The sequence below is a fragment of the Trichoderma asperellum genome, chromosome 1 (genome assembly GCF_020647865.1).
Source record: "Trichoderma asperellum chromosome 1, complete sequence".
NCBI classification, from domain to species: Eukaryota; Fungi; Ascomycota; class Sordariomycetes; order Hypocreales; family Hypocreaceae; genus Trichoderma; species Trichoderma asperellum.
Genome location: NC_089415.1, coordinates 3,166,419 through 3,179,733, shown reverse-complemented (window position 1 = coordinate 3,179,733; position 13,315 = coordinate 3,166,419). Strand labels below are relative to the sequence as shown.

Sequence of the window (13,315 nt, the reverse complement as noted above, 5' to 3'; positions counted from 1 at the left end):
CTTCTTCACACCACCAGCGAACAAACTATTACCACCAGCCCTACGATAGTTTACTAGGGCTAAAAGACACATCATGACCCCAGCCGCCTTCTACAGCATGCTTCTCGGCCAAATTTATCCTGTAACTCAGGGGAGGAGACAGCGGAACAAGCCACGGCCAACGGTCAAAACGACTCGGCACAGCAAACCCGAATATTTCAAAAGTTCCCCTTTCGATTCCCTGCGTGCGAAATCCAAAACTGTAACGCCCCTTGCTTGGGATAAGCCAGGGTCAAAGATAACCGTTTGTTTTCAGAAAAGAAGATCAAAAGCCACGTTGGGCGAGCTGAACTCTGAGGCCCAGGATATGGCATCATATCAGGATAGCCCCCCAACTAAAGGACGGCACATATCTTTCACCAACGTCTGAATGAATCATGACCATCGTTGGGCGCTCAGGGCTGAACGAGATGTGGAGAACAGCTAAATGAGGGGACCTATTTCTGGCCTACCCCAGATATTCGTATCGTGAATAGCGGTCAGTAGTTTGGGAGATCAATTGCCACACAACCACATAGCAACTCAGCAATCAGCGCCTAGGTAGATTAGGTTTCGTCGCTACTCCGGAAAAGCCAAGGGGCCAATAACGCATATTGCAAAACGAAGCACGACTCATGTAGCTCGTGTTATTTGGGCGGCCTGCCTGTCGTTGGCGCTCTCGTAATTTGACGCCACACATATAGAACATCTCTAGCTGGCTTCTGGCCAAAAGTCAAACCCCTCTAGCTTTCTGCGGCTGAACGACTTAACGCAACATTGTGCTGATTCTCTTGGGCGAGCGCGCCGGATACAGCACTGTACTTACCTAACAAGTGTCAATAAACTGGAAACTTACCGGCACTAAACACAAAAGTTTATGAATCAGGTTTCTGACAGCATTGACAGCAGCCTTGTCGTGTGGGGGACGATGGAATGCAGCACTTGATCCTAGCACTAGCACAGTACCACACAAACTAGATCCAATAGCCTTTCACTTCGCTCATGAGACAACGCAGGGTGATTATTCTCCAACAATTCACACGTGGGAGTGAGAGCTGTTGGTCGGTTGGCGGCAAAGGTGCGCCCACTCCAGGATTTTGGTGGACTAGGATGGCCGTTATCCTTCCTGCAGGGATTGGATCTTTGGGGGCGGGATTCTCGCTTGCACTGGACAGGATATACAGTACTACTACTGCAGCAGCATCTCAGCCAGAAGAGGATGGAGGCGTTGATAAGAGCCGCGCCCAGGCCAGACTGGTGCTATTCCGCGCCGCGTATCTTTCGACACATGACGGCAGAGCTGGGTCTAGACCTGTAAGAACTGCATGGAGAGGCGAGCTTAGAAGTATCTCGCCCTAGAACTATTAGCTTGGTGCGACCGCCACCGAGAGTCCTTTTAGGCTGGAGATCGAAAGGATGAAATGCAAGCCGCCCGATGCGGTAGACAGTCAAAGACAGTGTTATCGGGTGGGATGGTCTCCAGACAAGGCTCTAGGCACCCATGAATTGAAACGCGCGAGCTGCAGCCGGCCGACGATCGTTGAAGCAATGGCGCTCTCTAAGTGTCTCTCATGCGGCCGCCCACTGCACGCTTTCGCGGTTAGAGAAGCCACAGGGAGTTCTAGGTTCTGATATCGAAGGGCTTCTGCTTCTAGGCCGGGGGTAGTACTCCGAGCAACCAGCTCTATGAACGCATGGCTGATGCTGATCAGAATTTTAGGCTCTAGGATCCCAGAGCAGGTGGCTTAATAAGGAAATCAACCGCGGTGTCTCACTGCAGTCTCAAGGCTTTTGCACAGACGTCCCTGTTGAATGATGGAGATCGCGTCTATCCCATAATATCATCCGCCTAAGAAGAGCGCCCGCTGAGATCAATTTTTATGGAGAATCGCCAGGGTGACAAACCTGGTGTTGGCGGTAACTACCGCCTCTGATGATGATTTCTGGCCCTCTTCTGATAAAGGGGTCAATAGCAACCGCCCCCGTTCATTCTGTACATGCTAGCCATTGCACATAGTAAAGAGAAGAAGAAAAAAATCTGATAGTCACAGCATATGGTTCGGAGCCAGAACGGTGTGGCGCCTCTTAGAGCGCCTCAAACAGTGATGGAAGTGGAGAGGTAAAAACGGAAGAAGCAGGTCACCATTTCCGATTTTGGCGTAGATGAATGAAGAGTCGAGCCGCGGATTGGTACAGTAGTAGTCTCACATTGGGCTGGACGCTTTTAGACGCGGCCTTTTGAATGTTATTTGTTGGGCGCAGCTCTCTATCAATGAAGCCATTACCGGCCAACAGCAAACAGCAGCAACGCCACGAACAACAATAACGCAATGATGTCGCATTGTCAATGTAAGCTAAGAAGAGCACAATAGCATATGAGCATGTATAGTACTCTTGCAAAAAAAAAAAAAACGTGAAGGAATCATCTCGCACGAGAAGCGCGTCGGTCCGGCGGATGGAAATTTTCAGTCTTTGGTGGCGTCAAAGGGCTGTGTCTCATTAGCCAAGATGCCATTCTCTGATTGATATCAGAGGCGTTTCCTCCATTGCCGACTGCAATTGCCGGGCTGTTTGTTAGTAATGAAGATGCTGACAGGCAGTGTCACGTGCGCTTCAAGATTAAACTTCTTATAGCAAACTGGCTGGTGGATGAGATGAGATGAGACGAGGTGATAGAGCTGCTGCGGTGTATCTCGGGTTGGAAATAAGCTGAAGATGCTCACGCAGCCACTGCTTGATTGGCAAGTTCGTACTCGGCGAGATGGCCCGAGCTAGGTTGGCCGGTAAAAGGGGCCAGACAAATCATGGCGTCCCTTGGCTGCAGAATCGGAAACGCAGATAAAAAAAGATGACAGCTCTGGTGCCTTCCCTTGGGATTGATGTATGTACTTACTGACTGTACACGTATGTACGAAAGCACGGCAAGACTCCATAAAACGACATGGAACCGTAATACCGCACCGTTGGCCCTAACACGTCGGACCGCTCCCCTCCTACATGCAACGCCTCATATCCGGCCCTCTCAGCCTCCGCAACCAGAAATGAGACGGGATGGATGATACCGGCGCATCAGGCCGAAATCCTGGCTCAGCTCCGTCGCAACGGTGGATCGGGATTTGATAGGTAAGATAGGCGATTATGTGCAAGGATGGCGCAGCTTGTGGCAGTGGAGGGATGGCGTACAGGACAAGGAGAAGCTTCTGGGAGGCGAGGCGAAAGGGGAGCAATGGATTACTAAGGAGTCTTGTCCGCGTTGGTGCGTCCGGAGCTACTTGCGACGGCCACGTGACGGAGATAGCCGCTTTGCGGTGGCAGCGCGGGAGGGCGCTAACATTTCGTGTGTCAGATAGCGGGAGGAGCAAGTACCTTCCTGCGGACGTTGACAGGGCGGCAGGCACCTCGTTTAGGTAATTGCCCAGTGACATCTGCCACCCAGCCAAGAGAAATGGATTCATGCTTAATGGGCCATTGAGATGATGAGAGAAGAGCGCCAAGCAAACTGGTACAGTACATACTCCGCGCATGCTCCATTTTTGATATGACAGCTACATGCAAGTATACATACATTACCTTATCGATCGCCAAAGCGGATAATGCTGCTGCCTAGCGATTGCCGGACGCATTGATTGTGATGTCGCCCTGCTTTTTTATATCTCATTTCTTAGCTTTGCTGCAAAAACCGCCACTTCGGGCCCTTTGTATCATGATGTAAGCAGACGCTATAGGCACAATCCCTCTCAGATACACCAACTTACTCAGGTGTTCTACATGCGGTGCCAAGCACGTCTTTGCCACAGAATGATAACGGTCGAGTATAGCTCTTACATGCTCAGACCCTGGGCCCCGCTCACCAATCAACTCACCAGTTATGACGTACTTTGCGTGTCCACAGCCCGAGCTTTTTCGGCCGATATGAACGGTGAAGGGGGTGGCAGAAACAGCTGGAAAGAAAACGACCAAATTTTTTTCAATCAGGGGGGGTTTCTCGCTTGTAATTCAAATCCCGGTTTAAGGAAGAAAAATAACTACGAGCCCCGGATCTCTAGTTCGTCGGGATAAATGATTAGGGTATAGCTTGCCGGCGCCCGCATGTGCATATACATTAGAGCACCGGCTAAGTTTTGCGCTCACCGCATCGCTATCGCATCCCTCCCAGACTCAATTTTCCGTCGTGCTGCAGAGGCGTGAAGAAAAACTGCAGAAAAAAAGGACAAGGTACATACATGCTAATAACGTATAGTGTCCTACTTGATGTGCATGTTGGGAAGGGGTGTATGTCTACACTACTGTGCTGCAATTTTTCTTAAACTGCTACTGTAAGTGCTCTTTGAAAAGAGCTGCCTGATTTAGTCTTCTTTTGTAAAAGCCCGTCTCTGTTGGCTCGGTGTCCAGAACTGGGTAACGCTTAAAGGGACCCGCGCTCGATCATTATCGCGATCTCATCGCACAAGATGCGCGGTAGGAAAAAAAAAAAAGCAAAAAAAATGGCTCTCATCACCTCTCGGGTCCTTGGTTCACGGACCCAGCGGGGGATGAGCTTCACCCAAAGCCCACCCACTTGGAGGGTTCTCGGCCCTGACCCGAGGCTGCTCCGTGCGCCGTAGGGAGGGTCCTCCGTGGCCTCGGCTCCTCCCAGCGCTCTGGCACGCGTTGCGTCTTTGCTCGCCTCGCAGTTCGCCAGTAGTATCCTTGGTGCTGATTGACGGCTGGGTCCCTCAGCCCCAGAAGGCGGACTTGGGGACTCCGGCCAATCTCGAGCTGCTGGGATGACTCTGTGGTGGGGGCAGCTATGCCTCGTACACAGAATGTGCTGCAGAGACTGGGCAGCGCTCATTATTAGAGTCGCATGCGCTGCACTGCACAGTAGAGTATACCGTAGGCATTGTCGATGCATGGCTCACACACACAGTGAATCCCCTCGCCTCGCCTCGCCTCGCCTCTCCATCCAGAGATCAGCAGAAGCTGAGCCTGCAGGAATCGCACGTACATACCTCGTGCGCATGTGATTCGCTGTACCACGGCCGCCACCCACTGCTGCTACATGATACAGGGCGGTGTCTGGGGTTGCCATGAAATCCCTTGCCTGACGCTTTCAGGTCCCTCGGTGCCGTGCCTTTCTCTCGCAATCGCCAAAAAAAGTCAACCACGCACAAGCAGCGCCCCAGCATTCCGGCTGTCACAGCGTTGCCCGTCCAAAAAAAGAACTCTGCGCCGCTCAGGCCACCCTCTCGATCGTGTGGCCTCGTGGCCAGCCGCCGCCGTCCGAACTCTGCACGGGTCACCATGTGTGCGTGTATGTACTGTGTAACCTTGGGCCAGTGACGCAGGTACTTGTCCATCCCGCCGGATGCATATGGCGGCGCTAGGTTCCTGCAGGCAATGATCCTCGTACTCCATACTTTTGCGCGGCCTATCGCTAGCCCCAGCGAAGGGACTGTATGTCTCAGATACCTACCTTGTGCGGAGCCCAGCGACAGTGCTCCGTAATCCTGCAGTATTCATCTCAAATAACTCGAGGCGGGCATGTCACAGCCCAGGAGCGTGTCATCACCGCCGTCAATCGGCTGCGAGAATGACCTGATACAGTTCTGCAACGCCGTTTTTATCGAAGATGACCAGCACTCCTGCTTGAAAGGATCGATAGACTGTATCAAAATTACCCAAGTGGTTGGCGTTGTTGCAACCGTTAGCGGCACATAGGTACTGTACCTACTAAGGTACGAACGATAGTGACAGTTCCTCGTACCTCCCTGATGCAGATATGACGGATGCCGGCCGAGATAGCAATCCTCAAGCATCCAGATAGGACCAAGATAGGGACTTTTGCGTGGGTTGGTAGTACGATGATACGAGTGAAGCGACATGCACGCCTAAATGACATTGATTACTGCGTACGGATAAAGGCAGTAAGCCGAGGATTTGCACATGGCCATGAGGCTTGCAGGCGCGCAGCACAGGCCGGACGACTGATTGATTACTGGTAACATGATAAAATCTGTGGTAGAGGGAGAGCGAGAGCGCGAGGGTCCTATCTCGCTCTCGCGCGTATCTTCCTCGCCCTGTTCCGTATCATTCGAACAGGCCATTTTGTCTTTGCACAAGTTTGATAGGGTCGGCGACCACAGCAGAATGGCTGCCTCTTGTGGCTTTGTGGCTTTGTATCAAACCACAAACGCTTCTTCCCCCTCCCCCCTCCGGCTGTGAGAACGCAAAAATTTTAATCGCAGCCGAACTTCGACCGGGTTATCCATAATTCTGGCGCGCATGGCGTCAGGTCAAGCCGTCTTGATAATCTCTTTTGGGCAGAGCCCTTCACTGCGACCTTGCTCTTGGCCGGTTTTACAGTGTGTAAATCAATCGCCCTTGGCCTCGCAAACGAACGGATATCCCACCACCCACCAGCTTTGCGTCAGCTCCCTTTCGGCACCGAGTCCAGTCGGGTCGAGTACGGGGTAAGCTCCCAGGCGTCTGGCGGACTAGGTACGAAGGCTCCAATCAGAGGGCGAGAGATGTCGCTGTCGGTGGCCAATATCGCAATGAATGGGTCCTGGAGTCAAAGATGCTACTGCGCACTAGAGCTAGAGATTAAAAAAAAAAAAAAACTGGACTGGCTACACAGGGCCGGGACCCCCCCTCTTCTGGTGCACCGAAGGCTTGCAGCTGGGAACAGGAGGCCAAGATTTGCCCGAGAGGGAGGGAGGGCAGGGGAGGGGGCTCTGCATCTCGCGCATGGCACCTTGGAGGGGTCCAAGAATTTGCGGTCATCTTCATCCGTCTTTCTTTTGACGCTTGAGTACTAATGTAAGTACACTAATACTTGGCAGATAAAGAATGCCAAGAACGCTTTTTGGAATCAAACATGTACATAGGTATGTATAGATCTCCGTACTAGGTAGTACTAATGTACTGTGCTGTCAATAGGTACTTGGTCCAATAGCTACTCCACAGCTCGATCGACCTGCTTATTCAGAGGTCGGAGACAAGGAAATCAATCAGAATGGCACTAACAGCTCCGCTGAATGGCCTGGGAAACAGGGACTCGGGACCGCGCCATTGGGGCACGCCTCCTTGTGCTATTGTGCTCCGTACTGCGTCTGCTGGTGGTGGCACTAAGCAGGTACATGTGGCAGGTGGGCAATGCTACTGAATGGCATTTTAGCGGCCACGCCGCCATGAGACAAAGGACAGGCACCGCCCATTCTATTGATTGGAACGAAAAAGCCCCTAAGAATAAATGTATCTCGGCAAGTATTGTCAACAGCGCCAGTCGTAGCAGTACCTGCGTCTCTCCCAATTCTGCATTACAGTTAGTACTAACTAACCTACTAACCCCTTGCCCTCATTCTCATTGCCTGAATAACAACTAGTAGGTATAGTACCTATTGCATATGGCTCATCACAGGGACAGTGATGGTGCTACCTGTATGTAGTATTCCCTAGTACTGTACCTTATAATACGGAGTGCATGCACGCATGGAGCGTCCCTTGTCTGGACCATGTAGGCCGATGGAGCATGTGCATGTAGCTAATATCGCCTTGCAGCTGCTGCTTTTGCTAGTGCTGAAATCTCGATGCCTCCCCCCGTCGCGGCTAATTGGCGGCGACGTTGTTCAATTCGTTCAATTCGACACCAAAAGCGATGCGCAGCAATCGCTGGCACAGCCAGCCACAACGTCCCGCCAGAGGCCAGCCCCGGTGCGTGGCAGGTACTCCATCCATGTACCAGTACCCGCTTTCTCTAGCACCTGCGGCTAGCAGCGACTAGGCGGTACCTGCTGGGATTGCCTCGCCCGCCACCGCATCCGGGGCGCTGCCCTTTTCAGGTCCCGGCCTGTTATCGACGCTCCGACTGTGTGTGTCTTGGCCCTTTCTTTTTGCCTTCCGACTCGCTTTGCCTTTGTGCATCCCATACATCCAGCTGCCAATCCCCTCCATCCGTGCTAAATTAAAACTCTTCCTACCAACTGCAACTGCTGCAACGACTCCTGCTGCTACGCACCTCTTGCATACATCATTCCGGCTCCGCCTCTCTACTGCTGCTGGTCTCTCTTCTCTTCTCTTCTTCTTCTCCCCCATACACAGCGTCGACTTTCTTCAGCCAGCCCCACGTACAACGCATTCGTCGGCCTCTCTACCCTCATCCGCAGTCGCTCTGATACTCTCTGATACTCTCTGATACTCCCTCATTGCCATACCGCCGCCCAGATCGCCCTTATCCCACCGATGTAACCACTGTCTGCGGCCGCTATAACTTGCAGCGTTCATGCAGCAACCCCCCCGAATCCCACTATCCGCCAGCACAGCGCACCCGCCTGCAGACGCAGAGCAGCGGCCTCATGCCCTGGTAGACTCGCAGCACAGAAACTCCGTGCGCCGGTTGCCCATCTTGACGCCGCCATAACAACGACAATCTCGAATCCGACGACCGCCGACCTCGCGATATAGCCTCGACCACTACCGCGCCCTCCTTTTCCCTCCCTCCTCGCTCGTCGAGCCCTCTGCGGAGGTCGACGGGCGCGGGCCCTTTGCTGCAAAGAGTCCGCCATGTCCATCTACTCAGACCCGCCGGCGCTGCGAGACTTTTCGCAGGACAAGCCTTCGCTGCTGGTCTGCTGGTGGGCCACCATCTTCTGCGCCCTCATGATCCTGTTGCGAATCGTCGGCCGCTTCATCCGAACCGAAAAGCTCTTTGCCGAAGACAAATTCGCCGCAGTTGCCTTGATTCCCTTGTTTCTGCGCATGGGATGCGTCCACTTTATCCTCGTCAATGGAACTAACAATGCCGACTTCACCGGAGTCACCCTCACTCCCGAAGAACTCCGAAAGAAATCCATAGCCAGCGGCCTGGTGCTTCTCAGCCGTGTTCTCTACGCCGCGACGTAAGTTTTGTTCATTCGATTTATGCATTTGCAGGTTTTTTTTTTTTCTACTTTTCTTCTTCTTTTCCTTTATAGCTCTTGATTGGGCTGGCTTTGTGTTGGCGCAGGGAAATCTCAATCATACTACGCAAAGTGAGACAATCGACGCTGACCCTCTTTGGATTTAGCCTATGGATTCTCAAGGGCACAATACTCGAGTTTCTAAAACGAATCGCCGAAAGCACCTGGCAGCGAACCCATCACTACACCCTCATCGCCATCCGATGCTCCCTCGGCCTCACCTTCATCGCCGTTGTCATTAGCGATCTCGCCGAGTGCAACCCCTTTAGACATTACTGGCAAGTCTTGCCTGACCCGGGTGGTCAGTGTCGCCAAGGCTATGTCCAGCTCATCACCATGGCCGCCTGCAACATCCTCACCGACCTGATGCTCGTCATCTTTCCCATCCCCATCATTGTCCAGAGCAACATGCAGTTTCGCAGGAAGCTGCAGCTCCTCATTCTATTTTCTCTCAGCTTGTCCGTTGTGGCAGTCACCATCTACAGAGTTCCGCACACCATGGACGTCAACGGCCGACAACAGTACCGGTCTCTGCTTGCTTCCGTCGAGTTGATTTTCGCAACTGCAGCCGCAAATGCCCTCGTTTTGGGCTCCTTTGTCCGAGATCGAGGTGTCAAGAAGCAGAAGCCCAGACGAACTTCCACCGCTGCCGAGTCGTTTGAACGGAGCGCCACCGTTCGAAGGCCAACTATCCATCGGCAGTGGGGCAGCGACGAAGATTTGGTCAGAGACCTTGGCTTGACCGTCGAGCCCGAACTTCGGGAGCAACAAGATAGCCCGTCATCTGATCTGTACGCGCCAATTAGACAAATGCGTTCTGTCGAGCATGAATCCGAACAGTGGCATAATCAACAGGAGGAGGAACATGAGCAAGCAGATAGCGCACATAGCGCAGATAGCGCCCCGGAAAGCGCAAAGGCAAGCCAAGACCTGCTGATATACAAGACCGAATCCCGGACCGAATCCCAGCACGAGTCAAGGAAACTCTCCTTATTTGATGTCGGCGGCCTCCTTGAAGATGGTCCTGGTACGAGCAGCGGGAGCTACCGAAGAGGCAGCAGCTTTACTTCCTCTTCCATGGAAGCCAGCACCTCCCAAACTGCCCCCCCGGCGTCTAGAAAGGCCAGCGTAAACGGTGTCCGGCGTGGATCAACTGCGCTGCTACAAGATCTGGGCGGACTTCTAGGTCCCCTGAACTCAAAGTCGTCAGTGCGGTCAAAACACCGAACCGGAACCGAGCTGCAGCCAATCCAACAATCTCACCAAGAGCATCATGCCTCCCAAAATGAAGGCTCTGATCTTGTTCTCAATGACCCTGGTGGCCTCTTGCGATTGTGAACAAGACTTATTTCTCCTACGGCAACCGCACCCACTTGCCTTCTATCTAATTCGAAACATATGACGGCCTAATCTACGACTTGAATCACGAATGTCTTTACTTCTATTCTGAGAAATAATTTGTTTATTTCTCATGTTTTCTTTTCTCTGCTATATCTTTAGACACGACTCGTCAGGCAATGGCGTTTATGGGGTTATTCCCTTTTATACACCTATACATATATATACCTACATATATACACGGCACCTTTTTCTCTCCCGCCCTTTTATCTTATACTTGGCGTCGAAAATCAACGATACCTATGGGAGGGAACGATGGAGCCTTCTTTATTTTTCTGCGTCAAGTGCTTAGACAAAGGGCGTGAGACAATTTGGAGCCGGTGGAACTTGGCGGCTACTACTTGATCTTTTTTACGAGTTATTTTCTTCTTCTTTTTTTTTTTTTTTGTTTTGGTACTTGGTTGCATATACCCCGGTGACAAGCACCGTTTTTGCCAAGAGATGTATCTGTATCTGTATGTGTATTCCCTGAACATTGGGAAAGATGTTGGACAGTGGGATGATGAAGGAACGGCAGTGAGAGATAGCTATAGCTATACGTTGAAGAATTGAAATACCAATTGAAACGTACCTTGTGTGCTTGAGAATGAACAAGTGACTGGATGTGTCTGGTGCTTTTAGCCTACCAAAAATTGTAACGTAACGTGGTCATATGTAACTACTCCGTATGAATGTGCATGTGCTTCAAATGAATGGACCTGATTTAACTCAGATGCTTGTTTTGGCCTCTTAAGCACTTATAACTTGTAGCCGTACATGAGAACATGCCTTTCTTTACTGTTAGCTACTTTATATACACATATCATTAGAACTCGACTTGGCCTTCTTCAAACATAGGAATTTTGTAGCCATAATTTGGACAATTGCAAGTCATATTTGTGAAGATGTATAGACGTTGGTATTTTTATTTAATTTGGTTGGTTTTTTCTCGTGATTCTAATAATTAAGTGTTCCCCCCAAAAACGCCAGCTTTCACTCTGCAAATGCAAAACATTATGTCAAAAACAGCATTCCGTCCGCTGCTCACTTCTGCTGCTCCTCGAGTCGACTTGGTCCAACTTGAGCTTTTTCTTGTCCCATCTTGTCCTTTCCTTGTTCCTCTTCTGATGCACGCAAAATTGAGAAGCCCACTTCGGTCCAAATTTGTGCATTGCCAACTCTCTTCCCCTCTTTCATCTTGACCGTTACACACTCCCCAATGGGAAAGTCCTTAGACACACAGCCGGTAACTGGCATATCGACCGGCCGTCTCACTAACACGGATAATCTTGACGACCTGTCCCCTCTTGAGTCCTAGATACCTCGCCACGGGATCCTTCTGCAGAATACGCGGCAGCTGCGTCTCCTTCAGGCGGTATCTCTTCAGCAGCGCAATCTTCTCCTCCCTGGAGAGCAGCACGTGCCGCGGCACCAGCTCGTGGTGCGTAATGTTGACCAGCAGGTCGTCCTCGAGGAAGCACTCAATCTTGGCGAGATTCTCCACGGAGGCGAGGGACTTGCGGGCGGCGGGCGAGAGGGCCACAGGGGTCACCATGATTCCCGTCTTGTAGTTGTTGGTGATTGTGTACTTTGCAAAGTTGCGGATCTGCGAGACACCGAACTGCTTGTCGGTCAGGAACTCGACCCAGATGGGGCCGCAGTCGGGCACGGGGTCTGGGTTGGAGGCTGTGGCGGGAGGGGTGTTCTTGCGGAGCATGGAGTCGCTTGGGCGGGCGGAGAATTGGAGTTTGGCGCGGCTGTTTGGTAGAACGTTAGCTTTGCTTTTGCTTTTTTTTTTTTTTATATAGACATCGGGATCGGGTATATAGCTGATGTCAGGCAAGTTTGCTGCTTTAAGAATAGTAAGAAGGGGGCTGAGAGTCGTACTTTACGCTGCCGTCGGGGTGGCAGTACTCGTCGCGGAATCGCTCCAGAGAGATGCTAACTTCGTCCTCGGCAAGCTCATACTCCTATCAACGGGGCAGAACGACGGGTTAGCCAAATTGTCATGGAAGGACAAGAAAGAAAGAGACAAAAAGAGGAGGAGAAAAGAATCAGATCGTTTGTGCAAAAGAGCGTACCCGATCCGCAACCATCTCGTGAACAGTCCTCCACGCGCGCCAGAGTCTCACGACCTCTTTGGACTTGGCATCGTTGGGCAAATCGTCAATCATCTTGGAATCGTGTATTTATTTATCCGACGACTTGTTTCTTCGAGAGCGGGCGTTTATGCGACTAGAAATCTGACCAAAGGGAGCAAGGGCTGCGTGTTGTCGTGACCGGAGTCCTTTTTGCTTCGTCGAGTTTCCGCTTGTCGGGGAGAACTGCGGTCGTTCAAAAATTGTTTGCGCAGCCTTGCATTGGCTTGGCTTGGCTGGAACGATTAGCTGAGACGGCGGGAGCTGATAAGGAATTGTCATGTGACTCTGCTGATAAACTCGGAGTTGTATTAGCTAAGCAGCTCTCGACGGCGCTTAGTAACGCTCGAGTCAGTGCCAAGGTAGTTCTTTCAAAGGGTCTTTTCTCTCTGGATTATGGGACAGTTAAGCCCTTTTTCCAACAGAAAGGCCGCCCAAACAGATAAAATTGAGGCATAAATGATACTGGAGTCCCTTCCAAAGTGTAATTGTTGATGTCCCGGTTTATTGCAAAGCATCACTGTCCAGCGGTTGGGGAATTTTACTTTCCTCACAGGACACTTGCAGGCTGCTTCTCCAAAGTATAGCAGCTGGAGATCCCCAAAATCCCCCACTAAATCCCACTCCGCCAAAGCAAAACCATCCATGCTAATTGCCGCCTTAAGAGCTTCAGCAAACTCACTAAATCCCCTCACTAAAGCTGCGCGGTCTGGTCAATGGTTTAGTGGGCGTTACAGCAGCTAAGCCGCTAAAGCAAACCATCTCAGGCGCCTGTAAAACACTGAGTTTGTGGCGGTTATTGTGTTCGGGCCCATCCGTTCGTCTGTAGTTTTGTCCCTTACC

General features: G+C 51.6%; 3 protein-coding genes across 3 annotated transcripts; 2 read left to right on the top strand and 1 right to left on the bottom strand.

Annotated features, from left to right (window-relative positions):
* Window positions 1–73: 73 nt before the first annotated feature.
* On the top strand, window positions 74–642 carry TrAFT101_000996 (uncharacterized protein; the record flags this gene model as incomplete). The annotated part of the gene is made up of 2 exons (XM_066126214.1): window positions 74–241; window positions 296–642. 2 exons carry the CDS (start codon window positions 74–76, stop codon window positions 407–409), a joined length of 282 nt encoding a protein of 93 aa, XP_065982313.1. The 3' UTR covers window positions 410–642.
* Window positions 643–7,868: 7,226 nt separating this feature from the next.
* On the top strand, window positions 7,869–10,974 carry TrAFT101_000995 (uncharacterized protein). Its single transcript, XM_024899147.2, has 2 exons — window positions 7,869–8,897; window positions 9,065–10,974. Exons 1-2 carry the CDS (start codon window positions 8,563–8,565, stop codon window positions 10,293–10,295), a joined length of 1,566 nt encoding a protein of 521 aa, XP_024765233.1. The 5' UTR covers window positions 7,869–8,562; the 3' UTR covers window positions 10,296–10,974.
* Window positions 10,975–11,242: 268 nt separating this feature from the next.
* Window positions 11,243–12,706, bottom strand: TrAFT101_000994 (uncharacterized protein). Its single transcript, XM_024910502.2, has 3 exons — window positions 12,416–12,706; window positions 12,222–12,304; window positions 11,243–12,091 (listed from the first exon to the last, which is right to left on the bottom strand). The coding sequence occupies exons 1-3, from the start codon at window positions 12,506–12,508 to the stop codon at window positions 11,566–11,568; spliced, it is 702 nt and encodes a 233-aa protein (XP_024765232.1). The 5' UTR covers window positions 12,509–12,706; the 3' UTR covers window positions 11,243–11,565.
* Window positions 12,707–13,315: the final 609 nt, after the last annotated feature.

Coding starts and splice junctions, on each gene's coding strand:
- TrAFT101_000995 (XM_024899147.2), top strand. CDS start 8,563: ATGTCCATCTACTCAGACCCGCCGGCGCTGCGAGACTTTTCGCAGGAC. Junction 8,898..9,064: donor CGTGTTCTCTACGCCGCGAC/GTAAGTTTTGTT, acceptor CTTTGGATTTAG/CCTATGGATTCTCAAGGGCA.
- TrAFT101_000994 (XM_024910502.2), bottom strand. CDS start 12,508: ATGATTGACGATTTGCCCAACGATGCCAAGTCCAAAGAGGTCGTGAGA. Junction 12,305..12,415: donor ACGAGATGGTTGCGGATCGG/GTACGCTCTTTT, acceptor CCCCGTTGATAG/GAGTATGAGCTTGCCGAGGA. Junction 12,092..12,221: donor CACCCCGACGGCAGCGTAAA/GTACGACTCTCA, acceptor TCTACCAAACAG/CCGCGCCAAACTCCAATTCT.